Source organism: Sinocyclocheilus anshuiensis, unplaced genomic scaffold, assembly GCF_001515605.1.
Source record: "Sinocyclocheilus anshuiensis isolate Anshui unplaced genomic scaffold, SAMN03320099.WGS_v1.1 scaffold199, whole genome shotgun sequence".
NCBI classification, from domain to species: domain Eukaryota; kingdom Metazoa; phylum Chordata; class Actinopteri; order Cypriniformes; family Cyprinidae; genus Sinocyclocheilus; species Sinocyclocheilus anshuiensis.
In genome coordinates, this window is record NW_015552582.1 from 2,728 (window position 1) to 21,640 (window position 18,913).

Here is an 18,913-nt window from a genome sequence, read left to right on the forward strand (position 1 = left end):
AATCAAATAAAATATTTCTTTCTAAAGCTACAATTTGTAATTGATACTTTCTCATTTAACAAAAATAGCTGTAAATAATCTTTTGTGGGTATTTTCACAGTCAAATATATTTTGCGATTAATTAGATTAATTAATAGAAGCATTATGTAATTAATTAGATTAAAAATGTTAATCTACTGACAGCCCTTGTATATATAAATACACACACATGCATGTATATATTTAAGAAAAATGTTATATTAAATATATTTATATATAATATAATTATATGAATATAAATGTATGTAAATGCATGTTAATATTTTTTAAATGTATACTGTATGTGTGTGTCTTTTATATATACATAATAAATATACACAGTACACACACATATATTATATAAACAAAAACTTTTATTTTGGATGCGATTTATCGTGATTAATCGTTGCACAGCACTAATATAAACGTAAATAAAATATAGTCTAACATCAGTTCTTTCTATCTCTGTCTGTTTTTAGCAGTCTCAGAGGTCGTCTCACACATTGCAGTCTCTTCAGGGAGCACTGCCTGCATCTTTGTATAATACCATGATGATCTCTCAGCCGGCGCAGGCCAACGTTGTCCAGATCTCCTCAAGCTTGGCCCAGAACAGCAGCCCCAGCGGAGCTGCGGTCGCCACCTTCGCACAAGACCGGCAGATACGGTACATGTGCAGCTGTTACAAACACACACTGAGACTTTGAAACATGAAGGGCATGTACACAGTTTAATAAGCACATTAGAATACTAGACTAGCTCAAAAAATGATCATTAATCTCATCTCTCCTCCATTTCCTTTTTGTATATATAGCTCCTATAGCTATGGAAACCTATTGGTTATTTATGAATGAACAATAAAACATTTTTCAAAAATGCCTCTGGACTCCTGACCATGTCACGGTACAACTGGTCCCAACAGAAACTCATAACAAAGCTAACTAATAACTTGCCGTCCTGCCTCCCACAGGTTCCCTGCTGCCCCACAGCTCCTCACTAAGCTAGTAACCGGCCCAGTGGCGTGTGGTGCAGTTATGGTGCCTACCACCATGTTCATGGGGCAGGTGGTGACTGCGTTTGCCTCGCAGCAGGGCCAGGCTCAAACAATCAGCATCACCCAGCAGCCGTCTGCGCAGACGCCGGAGCAGCAGGCGCAAACACAGTCACAGACAGCTACAGGAACAGCCCAACAGCAAGGACAGGCCCAGGCTCAGCTTGCCCAGCAGCAAACACAATTCCTACAGGTACCACACGATTCTCACAATTTCTGTTTCATACCGACTTGAATAGAAAATGGATGGATAGGGTGGCTGTGACGATTTTTTGTGAATAATGACCTAAACCTCTGTGTCTTCCACATGCAATGCTATTAGAAGATCTGGAATACAGCATAGAAGTTCTATGGAATGCTTTTATAGTGCATCTTGATTTGAAGCTTAGAAGTTGAATGAAAGAAGGGCAATTTATTCCAAAAATGTTTAAAATGTCATTTTCAAAATGCTTGAAATTTTTGACTGCTGTTTCTTTATTTGAAAAAAATAATTATCTGTGTAGCTGATATTTACAATGTATATTTTCAGTTATTTTAAAATTATAAAGTATTAAAATCACATGATAGGTTTATTAAATGTTAAACATTTTGGAAAATATATTAAATATACACTACCATTCAAAAGTTATTGTTTTGGGGTTAAGAGTTTAATGTTTTTGCAAGAAGTCTATCCAAAGTATACTTCCTTTTTGCACGCATACGCTAGCGTATACAGTCAAACGTGTAGCCTTTCAATGTATACTCCATTTGATGTTGTGCGTGAACGCGGACGGTCAACACATGCGCTCTAGAAAGCTTCATCCATGTCCAGTGTCTGCTCTAATTTTCCCCATAAGTTATGACCGATAACAAATATTTTTGAACTCTTTTAAACCAAAGCTGGGCTATCTCATACCCTCTCGCTCACAAGTGCTTGGCAGTGTGGTTGTCTGTTGTTATTGCGGTCTTCGCTATTTTTTTTGTAGATATTTTTTAGAATGTCCAGATATGGAAAACCATGGAATTCAATAGGGTGTCCTAACTTTTTCAGATGACCGTATAATATTGGTCATGTTGATTATTGGACATAACATGAAACTAATTATTGTCTTATTGGTATCAACCAGGAATTCAATATCACTACATCCCTGCCATATATAATAACGTTTCGTGCTTCCTCCCGCAGGCCCCTCGGCTTTTACATGGCAACCAATCTGCCCAGCTGATCCTTCAAGCAGCGTTTCCCCTGCAGCAGCAAGGCACCTTTGCAGCCGCAACACAACAACAACAGCAGCAACTGCAACAGCAGCAGCAACAACTGCAGCAGCAGCAGCAACAGCAGCAACAACAGCTGCAGCAGCAGCATCAACAACAACAACAACAGCTGCAACATCAACATCAACAACAGCAGCAGCAGCTGCAGCAGCAACTGCAGCAGCAACTGGCAGCTCATCGCTCAGACAGCATGACAGACCGGTCCAAAGCACCACCTCAGTAGCTGACCGCACGTCAGGGACACAACCCAATCTCCACTGAGCAGTCCTGCAGGCTGAGGGGCTTCTGAGGGGGATGTTTGGAGCTAAAAAATAGCAGTATTTTGTACTGTACCCTCTCAGATACCCTTCCACTGCTTATAGGTGAAGGGCCAGACCTAAACGGGTGTTGTTTTTTCACCCCATGCCCTCTCCGACCTATAGGTAGTTGATCAACGGCTGCTTGCACTGAATTCTGGGAGAGGTCTGACCACGAAAGCCCAACTTTCTGCTGGCTTGCGAGGAAACAGCAGCGTCTGGTTTTCCGCAAACTGTCTCCTCCACAATAGCCGCATCCCCTTTGTCTCGTATGCCCAGTGTGTGCCGTCATCCCTCTTTCACAGGTTTAATTTATGCAGAACGAGCCGCAGTGAAGGCTTCAATACTTAAAGAAGTCCCGCAGGACAAACGGCGTCTTTCTCTTGGCCTCTCTTTCTCTTCCTCTTTCCTCCTCATTTTACTTGTCGCAAGTAATTATGGGTCAGAAAATATTTTTAAGATTATCACGTGGATTCAACTTTTATTGTACAGTTCACCTGTAAAATAATGTGTAAATATAGGGACAAAAGGAAAGAGAAACTAATATTTTATATGATGCATGAGACAAAAAGCGTAGTCTGTTATTTGTAGCTTTGAATATACTTTTTTTTTCTAATATTCAGAAGAAAAAAGCAAAACTTAAAACACATAATGGCTGATCTCTTCACAGACTTCCTTTTTCCAGTGGGATGGGGGTGAGTGTGTGTATGTGCTTGCGCACATGTGTTCGTATGTGTGTGTGTCTGCCAATGCTGGATCCACAGATAGTGTCACAGTTGGTTTAAAACGGCCTTCGTGTTTTAGTAACACTGTTAAAGGAACAGGCAATCTTTAGATGTTTTGCATCGTGTTATACACCTTAGTAATTGCAAACATATAGATATATTTCAGAGAGATGTTTTACATTTGTAAATAGTTTAAAGAGAAGGCTTCAGATTTAGTATATCATGCGATTAGGCGGGGAAAAAAAAAGTAGGAAATGGCGCTTACGGCTGGCAGCGGCATCGCAACATTCGCTATTATGTACCGATGATAGCTACATACTCTGCCAAACTGGAACTGATGCTTAAAACAGCAAGGTTATGATGAGGAAAAATATAATCGCATAGGATACAGGTAAATTAGCTTCAGGCTAAGCCATAGCTTTCTCTAGTTTTACAATGGTTTACATGGTTGTTTACACTGTTATACAGTGTTTTAGGTATGATTCACTAAATAGGTTTGAGTAACCAGAAATATTTTACACAACCAAACCTGTTTATTATCTAGAGATAGTAAATTATCACATATTTGCACAGCTTTAATGCAGGAATACTGTCACTTGCCTTTCTTGGGTCTCCACTCGTTGACAAATGATGACATTTCAATGATAGCAACTTGACTTTGCAACCTCCTTCCACTCAGCTCTGGAAAAGCAGGAATGTATCGGTTCACTAGTACCTCTGTAACTCTGACATAGTCACTAGCAACTTCTAGCTCGTTGTCCAAAGCACAGAAAACAACCCTAATGTTGACAATCTGATTCTGTTTATTGGCCTCTGTAGTGTTACAATTAAAATAAGCCAGACTGTAGTTGATTAATTTGATATTTAAACTGTTTAACTGTGTCTTCAGGATCTTGAGATTTATATTTATGCTTGACAAGACAGTAATTGCTAGAATGAAAGCTTCCCCAAAGTTGCTCAATGGGACGTTGTTAGTAGTTAACCATCATGAATGTTCAAAAGTAATAATTATGTTTTCCTCTATATGATGGATGGAACCCTTTTATTCTTATGAAGAAATCTTAAACACTATTTTTTTTATTTTTTTTTTATAAAAGTCACTTTTATCAACAGGTAGCACTTATGGATGACAGTTTTTGTATTTTTTGTATTGGTCTTCTTAGACAAGATCGTGTTATTAATTGTTTTAATTATTATTCTAATCATCAGAAGTAAGCGCACTAATGAGCAATATTGCCTCTTCAGGTTAGTATGAGTAGACCCCGGTGTAGTTCATTCCAATATTTTCAATATCAAACCTCACTATATATGAAAGTGAATGTTTTGTTTGTGCGGGATGTTATTGCATCTTCAGGTTAGTACGAGTAGACCCCGGTGTAGTTCATTCCAATATTTTCCATATCAAACCTCACTATATATGAAAGTGAATGTTTGGTTTGTGCGGGATGTTAAATCCAACCACCCGGAGTGCTGGTCCAATCACAGTTCATGTTGCAGTATCCACTCAATAGCAGAATAACTCATGTGATCTATGATAATGCAGTATGATAATGTAATCTAACTCATCCTATTGTTCTTCTACCCTTCGAGACGGTCCTACGGTCTATGACGGTCATTAATGTGTTGGTTTCTGTGGTCGTGTAAAAGTGATGGATGGCTGTACATTTAAATACCACAGAAATTTTATGACGGCACGGCTAGAATGAGCAAGGCGAGATTATTGATTGAATGTAAAACTGTCACTTAGCTTTATAGTAACATTTAAAGAACATTATAAAGAGGAATATATTGAAAATTAGATGTTCTTATTTTTCTACGGCAAGGTCAGAACAGAGAATTTATGCAGATAGACTATAGCTGGTGTATAAAACAGCTGTTATACACCTTTTGCTAGGAAAGGGAACAGAAAATTAAGCTTACTCCATATTGTAACCTCAAATGAAGGAGTTAAACAAACTGTGACACACTGGAGGACCAGTTGAACTTTCTCCCCACAATGCAGTTGGATTAGGAAGTGGTTATTTTAAGGTTTTTAAGGAGTAAGAGAGGTCTTTGATGTTTGCTACAGACTCCTGCTTATGTTTTGGGGTACTTGAAGGTAATAATTTTTTTTTTTTTTAAACAAATCTTGCTTAAAAAGTATAGGACACCTATACAAATTCAGGCCGGGTCGAAAATGACCTTCTGATGCATAGTGCATCCTCTCGCACCGGCATCAGATGGCAGTTGTTGACGCGTGATGATGTTTTAGAGTACAAGGGGTTGTTTTTCTGTTTTCTGCACTGATTTATATTATGTCAGCCCTAAGGTAACAGAAATACTACAGCTTCCTCAGGTTGGTTCAGAATAATAATAAACCCACATCAATCTCGCCCCTCCTTTCTCTTCCTCACTTGATCTTGTGACAGTGACCTCTTCAAAAACACACATTCTTCTGCATTTACACACACACACACACACACACACACACACACACACAAAGAGGACATCCAGATCTCATGCACACTAGTTTTCCTGAGAGGACAGACCGTTGATCTGACACACAGGTGCATTATGGGAAAATGAGGGTTTTTGCGATACAAAATGGTTGCCTTCTACAGTATGTACCTCTGAATTGTCTGTGGTGCTCGATGCAACTCCATGTCAGCTGGCGTTTTAACCCAAAGAGCTTTGAGAAAGATGGGAGAAAATGGCAAAATCCTGTTGAATTTGTTTTTGAAATATTAAAAGCGCCCAGTGGAAAAGGAGGTGGTGAACCATGTTAAATATTCTGTAGTTCTGATGTACGCACTAGAAGTTCTGAATGTCTATCAGTGTTCTATTGCTATCATTTAATCTTTGTACGTGTGATGTTCTTTGCAAAGCACTTGTGTTTGGCTCATGAAATGTATCTGGTCAGTACACATTAATATGGAGGAAAAATAGCAAACTATTTAATTAAACCAATAAATAGGTTTAAACTCTCACCATTGTTAGGTTTTATCCAATTTTAATGCTCCATCAGGGGCTACCAGAGCATAGCTCTGTTTTCCTAAACTCAATTAAAAAAAAGAAAAGAAATCTGTCCTATCAGAAAACAGTGTGCTGTATTGGGTTCATTTTGTGAGCCAGGCCATTCTTACATTTAACAATGAAATAATGGAAACTTTTTAAACAAACAGTGCCGTTTACTCCCCTTATTCAATTTTGAAAATAAAATTATTTAAATATATATATATATATATATATATATATACATATACATTGTATTGACTGTTTTTATTCCTATATTTTTGGGTGTGATTGTTTTCCTCTAAATAAGTTTCATAAATTAGATTTGTGCTTTGGTTGAAGGGATTTTTCCAGTGAGTCAATTAATCATTCACTCAACCGATTCATTCAAGTAAAGATTCAAATCAGGAATAACTACGCCACTGTTGCTAGGAGACGATCACCAAATCCAAACTTTGGAAAACAAGACAAACATCCCGTTAAAAATGTAACTCGTGCTGCGTTCTCGCCATGTCGTAATAGACTATGCACAATCACTTCCACGTTTTGCCTCAGCAGCCAGCTCAGTTACATCTGATGCAGTGCCAGAATCCTTGACCCATCTGTCTGCTTGTTTGTCCATAGCGAACATAGACTTCTTTGTAAATACACAACAATGTATGGGGGGCGTAGGGGGTCTGGATAGAGGTAGTACCTTTGCTGTCCGGCAGCTGCACCCTACCTGGTAGGGTGGACGGGCAACACTGGTCCTCATCCATCTCCTAAATCTCTCACGTGCTGGCTCCACGTGCCACACCCTGGCAAACCGCCTCAGCTGGCGGGCTAAACCACGTGAGGGGGTGGTGTTCACACTGCACCACTAGGTGGATGAGCTTCTTCTGGCAGCCAAATGTACTGCTCTGCATTCCTTTGGACTACATCGGTGAGGCCGAGAGGGGGATCTCGACAACTGGGCATCCCACGATCTCCATACACTCCGCCCAGGCTTGTGCCCTGTAGAGGTCACTCCAGTATCGCTGTTCCAGTGACGACACAACACGGGAGACGGCAGTTACGAGTTATAAGCCCAGAGCGGATTGGCGCAAGCTACGGGTTGTCTCCGATGGTGGGAGGGATCATTGTGTCCCACTGGTCAGCTAACACCCGCCTTAAGCTGGGCAGCCCCCAGTCAGTAAGGTGCTGACCCGCCACAGTCTGTCTGCTTCAACGGGTGCTTGGAGCTTAGGGATACGACCAAAAAGCAGACTGCAAAACCTGCATCAGGCAAAATAAGAAGGAAAAAAAAACAAACAGCCAGCCCTGTGGCTGGTAAGCTGGAATGTCAGAACCATGTGCCCTGGCCACTCTGACGAACTACAACAAGTTGACGACGCCAGGAAGACAACCATCATCAACCATGAGCTGAAACGACTGGACATCGACATTGCTGCTCTACAGGAGTCCAGACTCCCTTCCAGCGGCAGCCTCAGAGAATAGGACTACACGTTCTTCTGGCAGGGAAAGGAGCCTGAGGAGCCTCAAATACACGGCGTTGGATTTGCAGTGAGGAACTCCATGCTGTCCTCAATTGAGCCGCCTTCTGCAGGTATGCCCAGAATCCTCTCTCTCCACCTCTCGACCTCTTCAGGTCCAGTCAACATCCTGAGCATCTATGCTCCTACACTCTGCTCCTCAGAAGAGTCAAAGGACGAATTTTATGAAGAGCTTGAGATCACCATCAAAGAGATCCCTACCACAGGACACCTGTTCCTACTTGGGGACTTCAACACCTGGATCGGAGACAACCACAACTCCTGGCCCCGTTGTATCGGCCATTTTGGCATTGGCAAGCTTAACGGAAATGGACAGAGACTGTTAGAACTTTGTTCGTACCATGACCTGTGCATTTCAAACACGTTCTTCTCAACCAAACCCTGCCATCGAGTGTCCTGGCGACACCCCAGATCCTGTCACAGGCACCAGCTGGATCTTGTCATTACCAGAAGACCCCTGCTGAACTGCGTACTTACTACCCGCAGCTACCACAGCGCCGACTGTGACACTGACCACTCACTGGTTGGGAGCAAGGTACGCCTTCACCCCAAGCGGATCCACAACTCCAAGCAGAAAGGACGGCCACGTATTAACACAGCCCTGACATCAGTCCCAGAAGTTTGCACACGCTTTGCCAGTGCCATTGAAGTGGCCCTCAAGGAATGCCCAGACAACAGCGCTGAAGAGAGATGGAGCCATATCCGTGACGCCATCTAAAACTCGGCCATGGCAACCTTCGGCAAGAGGGAGAAGAAAAACCCAGACTGGTTTGAAGCATGAATAACCGAAATTGAGCCAGCCATCACAGCCAAACATACAGCTCCGCTAGACTACAAGCGCGAGCCTTCAGAGAAGGCATTAGCTGCACTCCAGAAGGCCAGAAATGATGCCCAGCTGATTGCCAGGAAATGCGCCAATGATTATTGGCTGAACCTCTGTCAGAGCATTCAGCTCTCCGCAGACTGTGGGAACATTCGTGCCATGTATGAGGGCATGAAGAAAGCATTTGGCCCAAGCACCATCAAGATCGCTTCCCTGAAGTCCGCTACAGGCGACGTCATCACGGACCGCGGTAAGCAGATGCAGAGATGGGCAGAGCACTACCAGCAGCTATACTCGAGGGAGAACGTCGTCACTGACACTGCAGTGGAGAGCACCCCCCCCTTGCCCGAGATGGAGGAACTTGATGCTCTGCCCACTGTAGACGAGCTCAGCAAGGCCACTGACTCTTTAGCATGTGGCAAAGCTCCAGGCAGTGACAGCATTCCCCCAGAGGTCATCAAGGCTGGCAAGAAGAGTGTCCTCCTCGACCACCTTCATGAACTCTTACTTCAGTGTTGGGAGGAGGGAACAGTTCCTCAGGACATGCGAGACGCCAACATCATCACGCTTTACAAGAACAAAGGAGACCGTAGTGACTGTAACAACTACCGCGGCATCTCCTTGTTGAGCATGGTGGGGAAGGTCTTCGCCCGCGTGGTGCTGAACAGACTCCGAGTGCTGGCTGAACGCGTTTACCCAGAGGCGCAGTGTGGCTTCAGATCCCAGAGATCAACGATCGACATGATCTTCTCACTGAGACAGCTACAGGAGAAGTGCCGGAAGCAGAGACAGCCACTCTACATCGCCTTTATCGACCTGACCAAGGCCTTCTACTTGGTCAGCAGGAAAGGCCTCTTCACCCTACTGCACAAGATCGGATGTCCCCCCAAGCTTCTGAAGATGACCACGTCCTTTCACGATTAAATGAAAGGTACCGTCCAGTACGATGGCTTATCTTCAGAACCTTTCCTGATCCGAAGCGCGTGAAGCAAGGTTGTGTCCTCGCCCCGACACTCTTCGGCATCTTCTTCTCCCTGCTGCTGCGCCACGCCTTCAGTCAGTCAGAAGATGGTGTCTTCATTCGCACTAGGAGCGATGGCAACCTTTTCAACCTTGCACGTCTGCGCGCAAAGACCAAGGTGCGCAGGGTCATGATTAGGGAAATGCTGTTTGCTGATGCCGCCGCCCTGACTGCCCATACCGAGGAAGCACTACAGCGTCTCATCAGCAGCTTTGCTCGCACTTCTGATGAGTTTGGGCTGACCATCACCCTAAAGAAAACAAATGTCATGGGCCAGGATGTCGGCAGCACTCCCTGCATCTCCATCGGCAATCACACCCTCGAGGTAGTGGAGGACTTTACATATCTTGGCTCCACCATCTCCAGCAACCTCTCTTTGGACAACGAGCTGAACACCAGAATTGGCAAGGCATCAATAGCGTTGGCCCGCCTGACCAAGAGAGTGTGGAACAATAGCATGCTCACCACCAACACCAAGATGAAAGTGTACCAGACCAGTGTCCTCAGCACTCTTCTCTACGGCAGCGAGACGTGGACTATGTACACCTGGCAAGAATGCAGACTTAACTCTTTCCATCTGCGCTGCCTGAGGAGGATCCTGGGCATCACCTGGCAGGACCGTGTCCCAAACACTGAAGTGCTGGCCCAGGCAAAAACATTCAGCATGCACGCACTCCTTTCACAAAGACGCCTACGCTGGCTCGGCCATGTCTGCCGAATGCAGGATGGCCGGATTCCTAAGGACATCATGTATGGCGAGCTCGCCTCCGGCACCAGACCAACAGGCAGACCAGTGCTCCGGTACAAAGATGTCTGCAAGCGTGACCTGAAAGCCGGAAGCCTGAATCCTGCAGACTTGGAAGCTTGTGTCGGCTAGCGGCTCGCCGTAAGGACCAGCACAAAGCTGAGCGAGGGAAAGAGAGAGGACCAGTGGGAGGAGAAAAGGCAGCGAAGATGGCAGAGAGCCGAGTCAGTGCCCACAGAAGCATTCTCAGGCTTCACCTGTAGTAACTGCAACAGACTCTGCCGCTCTCGTATTGGACTGTTTAGCCACAGCAGGCACTGCAATTCAGACTGACCCGGGCGCAGATACTCCATTGTCTCTCGAGACAGACGGATGCCGATTGATTGATGTACAGGAAATCTTTAACACTTCATCAAAGTTACTTATACATGTTACTATATTTATATGTTTACCAAAGTGTAGGTATCAAAGTCATTCAAATTTACATGTTTGCATTACCACAGTTCAGGTAACACTGTATCAAAGTTTATATTCAAGTTCACAATACGACATTGCAGATAATAACACTATAGTATCAAAGTTATTTATATTTACGTTTACATAGTCTACATTCACAATTTCTATACTAAATATTATTTTAATTAATATATTGTGCTGTTCTATTGTGTTGTGAAGAGTGTGAGTAGTGCTTAAGTGCTTAACACTTAAGTCCGTGTTCTAGTGTTTGCTCTTCAATCCTTTGCTTGTGTTAAGAGCGTTGTGCTGAAAAGGAGTAGATATTCTACTGGAATAAGGTGGGTAATAGCCACTGATCTCTATAATATCTATTATAGATCAGTGGTAATAGCCCCTTTAGCACAATGGGACACAACAATGTTTGGCGAAACTTCTGTCTTCGACAGTTAATATTTAAACTTTCAGAAAGCAATAACTAGAATGAGATGAGAAAATTCCCAGTTCACAAGTTGTAATTACGAGTTCTACGGGGACGTGAATGCTTTTTACAAATTGGAATCTCGTAATCGCGGTAATTATGATATGGCGTAAACGCACCTTAACTTCTTGTTTATTGAACTGTTGTATAAAAGCAACGTAAAATTAATGTATGAACCAGAGAAAAATCCCTGAATTAACTATAATATAGATTTACAGTGGCCCCAAAAAGTAGAATGTCTTGGCCTCATTAAAAATGTATACATGCATCTATGACAAGTGGTATTTATTTAAATATAGCACAAGCACACATTTTCATCAAAATATTTAACATGTTTCTTAGGTTTCAAAATATGAAGCTTTAGGAATTTTATTCAAAATGAAGACAAAACTTGACACGCTAGTTGGTTAAACATAATTGGCAACAAAAAAAAAATGGCTAAAAGAAAGTGGTTAGTTTCAGCATTGTGAAAAAATAACATCTGACTGAGACTGACCTTTTTATTCAATATTTACAGGAATAATATTTTTGCAGTTCTTCTATATTAGTTTAGTCAGCACAATCTCCAAAGTTAACCCCTGTCAAATATTGACAGTCACCCTGAAAATGTTGTCACCCTGAAAAAAACGCACTCAATAGAACAAATTCTTCAACCATGACAAAATATCAATATCTCTGCTCCATAGTAGAATAAATAAAAACCATTCAGAGGAAAAGGGCAGACTTAAGAAATTAGTCTTCCTAGACAATGAGAGAGCAAATGTATGCCGTGTGCTTCTTTCAGGGGAGCTTGTGAAAGCATGACTGTCCTTAACAGTTTATGACCAGTGACAGAAGCACAAATGCATTTATGAGTGCACAATGATGACCAATAAATACCGTGACTGGGTTTAAAGGCCACATGTGATGATGCAATCAGATCTGACATTATTTCATACTACATCTCAAGCCTTTGGTAATATGGTATGAATAAAGGACAAACCATGAACAGGCAGTTTAGACACTAGGCAGTTCCTATAATTCAGCATTCAGTTCAGTACTATAGTTTGCTATTGATGAGGGAATTGTGACCGTTATATTGCTAAGGCTCTTACCCACTAAATACTCCTGAGATGCGAGTAGATGTACTGCTGTGCAGTGGGTAGACGGTCATAGGGAAGAGTGACAGTGCTTCATCTGGTTTTAGTTTTAGAGCTGTTATAGTCAAGCAAGCTTGAACTTGAATAAAGTAGAACATAGGCGGAGGGTGAACCAACTCCAGGGTAAGGCTAAAAGCAGCCAAATGTATTAAACATCATAAACCCGTCTTTTTAGGCAAGAATCTGCGCTTTGTTATTTATGATGAGAGAATTCACAAGAGTCGAGAAGGGTATAGCTGCAGCCTGGAGATCTCCAAATGGGGGCGGGATCTCCAAAACAGGGTGGGAGCTCCAAAATAGGGCGTGGCTTCCTCCCACTGACAGACAGGCACATGACACACATGAGCAATTTTTTCCCCCAATCCACTTCAGTGCAAACTCTGCCCCACAGCTGATTCTAAAGATTTTATTGGTTGTGTCAATTAAAGTGTTGATTTCCTACACTATGCTATCATCTAAACCTACCCCACACCTGACCCTAACCTTAACCAGTGAAATTGACTGCATGGTGGGATTGGCGCTTAACAGCGTGGTAAAGACAGTTGCAGTTCAGGAGATAAACAGTTAATAAGATTATGCGATATGAGATTGTTCCGTAACTCCCCAACCGGACCTCACCAGACAATGGCACCTTTTTAGTTACACCCAGCGTTGCTACCGATGTTTGAACGACGACTCATCTGAACGTTTCTGATTGGCCATTGCATTCCTAAGCTCAACAGATATGTGTGTGATTGGTTAAAATGTGCCTAAAAACGCCTAAAACACCTAAAATGAAATACGGTGCAACATGAGCAGATCTTAATTTAATGCCACAATCGACACTGTCTATTCCTATTCATTTTGTTAGCAACAGACGTAATAGACTTAATTTGTTTGTGCAGGGGCATTTTTGTCCAATTTAGTCCGCCTATGGAACCAGGCCAGTATTTACCCATAGCCCACTGCTCAAACGGGTAAAACAAAAAGTAAACAAGATTCAAGATTTGTTATTTAAAATGTTACTATATGCCAGGACAAACATCTGGCAAGTTCAAGTAAATTGTTAGGCAGCATACAGTCAGGGGAAATATAATGATCATCAAAAAATAGAACAGTGTCTGGTTGAAAGTAAAGAAAGACAAAAACAGGGAGGGATTAAGCAAAAAAAAAACACAAAAAAAACTGAAATGCTCATTAAGACATGAGCAGTAAATGTTTTTTCTTTCATTCATTCAGTCATACTTTACTTGCACAAAAGAGATTCACTCAAACATATAAACAAGCCATCTGCAGTCTTTGTGCAGTCTCTCTCTGTTCCACTTGGTCTGGGTTGCATATATACAAAATGAAACCAAGAGTCAATTCTTCCATCAGAATCCAGAATCGGGCTTGATAAAGAGGACGGAGAACGCAAAGGCAAGGAAAACTATTCCACCAATGATTGTAACTGTAGAGAAAGCAACAGGAAATATCATCAAATAAATCTGGATATAGGTCAGTGCTTATGCAAACCAACAGAACATAATGTACTGCACTAAATGACTCACCGGTTCTAACGGAGATCTTCTGAGCCACCATCCTTCCACCGATAACAGCCAGGCCTGTGCACAGACAGTGTCCCAATGTTCCTCCAACTGCTACTCCAAATGGATCCTGCAGCACAAACCCGGCCAGTTATTTACAGTTAACAACACTCAAGTCATTTGCTAGCTGCTAATAGTGAGCAATATAGAGTGCTGGATTATTTTAAGTTAATTACTTTAATATAATTAATATTTTATTATATAAATTAATTTTTATAAATAAAAATATACATCTTATCCAGGTTAACAGTTTTTTTTATATAATACAATATATATTTTTATCTTGGGCATTAAGAATACTTAAAATGGTAAAACATGTATTTTACAAGTATTTTAGTAGAAGGTTTGTTTAAAATTAATTATAAATAAAAATATATAAAATTTTTTAAATGGGCATTACAAATATTTAAAATGGTCAAATATGACAATTTTAGTAGAAAATGTATTTAAAATTAATTATAAATAAAAATATATCTTAACCATTTTTTTTTTTTTTAAATGATAAATACAGTTTCATGGGTAAAAAATTACGAAGTACTTTTAGTAAAAGTTAATTATTTATGAAATATATTGCAGAATAAAAGTCTAAAGTAAGAATAAAATTGATTTAAAATGATAAATTAAAACATATCTCATCCAGGTTAGCAATTTTTTTTATATAATGCAAAATACAGTTTTATGGGCATTGAGAATATTTCAAATGGTGAAAAGTTATAAAGTATTTTTAGTGAAATAATTTTCTTTTTAATCAAATAAAAGGTCTAATTTTGAATCCTGTGTACATACCTCTCTTGCAGCCAGCACAATAGTGGCAAGCTGAGAGCGGTCACCCCACTCAGCGAGGAAGGTGAGGGTGAGTGCCTGAATGAATATAGGTGAGATCACGCTGTGCCACTTCCTCTGAGGTAATATGGTCGCCGCCGTCCCTGCTTCCATGTCGGGTGCGCCGCTGGCTAGCTTATAGCGCTGAAGCTGCGAGAGGAGAGGAAATCAACCAATCAAAGGTCAGATAAGATGCTTCAATTATGCAGTGGATGTTATTTAGCCACACCTGCGAACAAACACACTAGAGTTAGAAAGATTTTACCTCCTCATCCTTTTTCTTTATCTCAGCCTGGACCTCCTCCAGCTCCTCTTGCCCTTCATCAGGACTCATCCTCAGTCCCTCCCTCAGCATCCTCACACCAAATATGGCAAACAGCGCTGTTGATATGTAGTAGGTGTAAATCCGTGGGATAATGGTGGTGGCATAACCAAACAGGACTAATGAGAAGACAGACAGAAAAATAGGTCATTCGTGCATTCAAAGGATTTTATAAGTAACACATGGTAGATAAACACTCGGTGGCCTAAGCACTGAATTATAAACTAAAATTTAACCCTTATACTTATATAAGACAGTGGTAAAGAGACAAAAAGGCCTGTCATTAGAAGTCTTTTAGACCATGATATTGTGACCATGATGACATTGTTTTGGACGGATGCAAATATACTATAATATTTGCACGATGAATGATATCCTGTAAACATCTCACAAGACTTTCATTGGCATTGTATGTATTTCTAAGGTAGACGAGAATAGGAATAGGAACCCAGAGATAAAAAAAAAACAAAAAACATTTTTGTTTAAATCTAGCTACTTTTAATGCTTATTAATTTTATGTCAGATAATAGTTTAATCAACATATGTAATACATGGGATTTGAGACTAAAAGTCATGCGACACCAAAAGTCTTAGGCACTGGTGAAAAGTAGAAGATGAGATGTGAGGTGAAGCATATGAACCTCTGAACATGATTTAAAAAGTAAAGGTGCTTTTGAACAACCTACCTGACAGACACGTCATGAGTCCCAGAGCCAACATGGCGCCCACCAAAACAGTGAGGCGATTGTAGCGCATAGCCATGATGGCTGCGATGAAGAATGTCTTGTCTCCCAGTTCAGAGACAATGATGACTGAGAGGGCTGCCACAAAGGCATGAATAAAGCCCAGGTTTCCCTTATTGGGTTCATCGACTCTCACTGCCGGGCCGGGTGCGTGACCGGCGGTTGCCTTCTGCAGCTGGACAGAAATTATGATTCAGATGTTACGTCCATTAATAGAAAAGGCAACAAATTTATTCAAAATATGGAGCAATATAAATATTTACAACAATTAGAGATACAATTCTGCATTTTAATATAAGAATTATTGTATTTTATCTATAAAGCAAGGATTAAAGGGGTCATGAACTGCACTTTTTATTATTTTGTACTGTTCTCTGTGGTCCACTTATAAATATAATGTTATCAAGATTTTTACATAAAAAAAACAATTTAGAAGTAATAGGCTATTTTCGGTCCTGTTGTAACCACCCTCATCAGAACACTCTGTTTGAATAGGCGTGGTGGATTGTAGACTCTGAAGTAAGCGCCCACTGCTATGATTGGCTAACAGTTGTGTATGTTTGACAGCCTACATCTTTCATAGATAGCTGCTGTGATTTAGGTTAAAAACGCATAAATACTCAGTACATATCAAACGATCTGGAAGAACAGACAAAGCAATAGTGACCACGTAATAAAAACAGTTACTCACACTTGTGTGGTGCAACATTACTGTCAGTTCCAATACGGTCACCACAGCATCGTCTTTTAGTTTTAATCTTTCTGAAATTCCTGGATCGAATTGTGCTTTGATTATGAACGAATCCGCAAATAAAGTTCTGGTCTATTCTGGTCGGTCTGGATCTGCACAGCGTCTTGTTGTCTTCGGAGCCATCTTTATCATTTGATTTCTGCACAGACCTGTGTTTGCCTCTCTCATTATTTACACTACATGTGTGATCGGTGGGCGGAGCTAAACAGGCAGTGATGTAGAAGCAGGCGTTGAAGATCTTCTGCGGAGGCGGGGTTTAGTCACACAGTTACATCATAGTGGCACATTCCACAACCTGTCGTTTTGGCAGATTGACTTCAATAAGCTGTTTTTAGATAACGAGAACGTTTGAGTTCTGAAACTTACAGGATTTTTTTTTTTTAAGTACAATGACCTTTTATACGTCAAAAGATCAAGGGAATTTAGATTTCTCAGTTCATGACCCCTTTAATGTTGGGAAAATATTGGGGTACAAAACTGAACTGTTCAGGACAGCAGTTCCTGAGATTTTGTCAACTACTGTAGTAGTGTGATTGCTTATTCATCCAAAGAAATAAATTGTAGAGTTACATATAGAAATGTTAGAATTGAACAAGAATGTTATGCATTAGTGTTGTCAAAAGACCCGGTATTTCGGTACCAAGTCGGTACAAAAAAAATGAAAACGTTACAGTACCAGGTTTTCTTAAGTACCGGTGGTACCGAGTCAACCCGGTTCTTGATGCGCTATCTAAAAGCTATCCTCTTCCAGTGTTGCCAAGTCCGCGGTTTTCCCGCGGAATTGGGCTGCTTTACCGAATACTGAAATTTTGGTACCGTGACAACACTATTATGCATGTTCAACTTTCTATCAGTTTTTCAAATGCTTTAAGTAATCCTATAAATTCAGTCCAGCAAGTTAACTTTTCAAACTTATACTATTTTTATTTTATATATGTGTGCTGTGAATGAATGCCATTATGATACTACTTTCATTTAGATCGGAAGTTCTCAACCTTTTTTACGCCAAGCCCCCCTGATTACAAATAAAATGAAAATATGAAAATGTTCAATCAGTTAAATTGATTGTTATTATAACTAAATATAAATCATTTCAAGACGTATTGGGGCCCCCTTGGAATTCTGCTGAGGCCCTGCTTGAGAACCACTGATTTGGACGATCAACTTAGCATGTTAAAAACTAGCAACATAATTACAAAAACACTTAATAAAGATCATTGCACCTGGGTTTTTCATTTGATCTGCTCTCAAACCCTCAGAGTCAAAGCTTAATGTGTCTCCACAATGTGTCTCTGACCAATAAAATGGTCCCGCACATGTTTGTGAAGGGTGGGCAAATTCTTGACATAAAAATATAATACCAAAATATAAAAATGTCGATCAGGGTATATACAGGAATCATGGAGTTAAATTTAATACCTTTTAAGACCTTTTTTAAGACTCTTTCCATACATTTTAAGACCTCATCGCCACTCCAAGTTAACTTTTAACCGGTTACATCTGCGACACTTTAACTTACATTTACTATATACTGTTTGTAAGATAGCACAACTAAACAGTCTTACTTTGTGATAACTCATTATCAATGCAACATAATTCAGAAGGGGGGAATGAAGCACAAGATAATTAATTAAGTGACTAACCAATGCAACCCAAGAAACAAGAATTAGACCAATAAACAAAACAACCGACAAAACTTGTTGAGGAAGGAAAATAAAGCTCTCCGAGCTAACGGGGCAATGAGTTCACGCAGTATATTCAAAAGATGTATTTGTAACATCAACTCTTATAACTGTCTGCTAACCATAGTTATTTTGTGGAACACTTCTCATGACAAACATCTGACTGATCAGACAGTTTACCTGCGATTACAGAGTGCTTGATTTGATGCAGACTTGACAGTGTGTCAGTACTGCATCTGATCGTGTCTGAATGATCATGGAAGGTAAAATAATGATCACAACTATTACATCATTTTAATTCTGCATCCAAAGCCCATGCTAGTAAAAAAAAAACAGCCCTCAACCAAATGTAGTTTATGCAATATTTCAAACCTTTAACCCACTTGGGAAAATCAACCCATGGCAAGTTTAAAAGCAGCCTAATTTCGTGGAAAAAAAAACAACAACAACCCTGCACCCAACACGAGCTGCAGAAGTCAGATTTGACTGATCACGGGTCAAA

At 40.7% G+C, this 18,913-nt stretch overlaps 2 protein-coding genes across 2 annotated transcripts in view; one reads left to right on the plus strand and one right to left on the minus strand.

The window, feature by feature from the left end:
• Positions 1-497: 497 nt before the first annotated feature.
• On the plus strand, positions 498-3,577 carry LOC107665285 (circadian locomoter output cycles protein kaput-like; the record flags this gene model as incomplete). The annotated part of the gene is made up of 3 exons (XM_016456116.1): positions 498-682; positions 986-1,259; positions 2,232-3,577. Coding segments are annotated over 3 exons (771 nt in total), but the record flags the coding sequence as incomplete, so codon positions are not given.
• A 10,203-nt stretch (positions 3,578-13,780) lies between these two features.
• Positions 13,781-18,913, minus strand: part of LOC107665411 (transmembrane protein 165-like) — a 6,035-nt gene continuing 902 nt past the window's right edge. Inside the window, exons 2-6 of the mRNA XM_016456286.1 lie at positions 15,922-16,153; positions 15,179-15,354; positions 14,878-15,063; positions 14,056-14,161; positions 13,781-13,955 (exon numbers count right to left, since the gene is read on the minus strand). Coding sequence (XP_016311772.1) covers positions 13,879-13,955; positions 14,056-14,161; positions 14,878-15,063; positions 15,179-15,354; positions 15,922-16,153 — 777 coding nt within the window. The 3' untranslated portion in view covers positions 13,781-13,878. The remainder of the gene's footprint in view (positions 13,956-14,055; positions 14,162-14,877; positions 15,064-15,178; positions 15,355-15,921; positions 16,154-18,913) is intronic.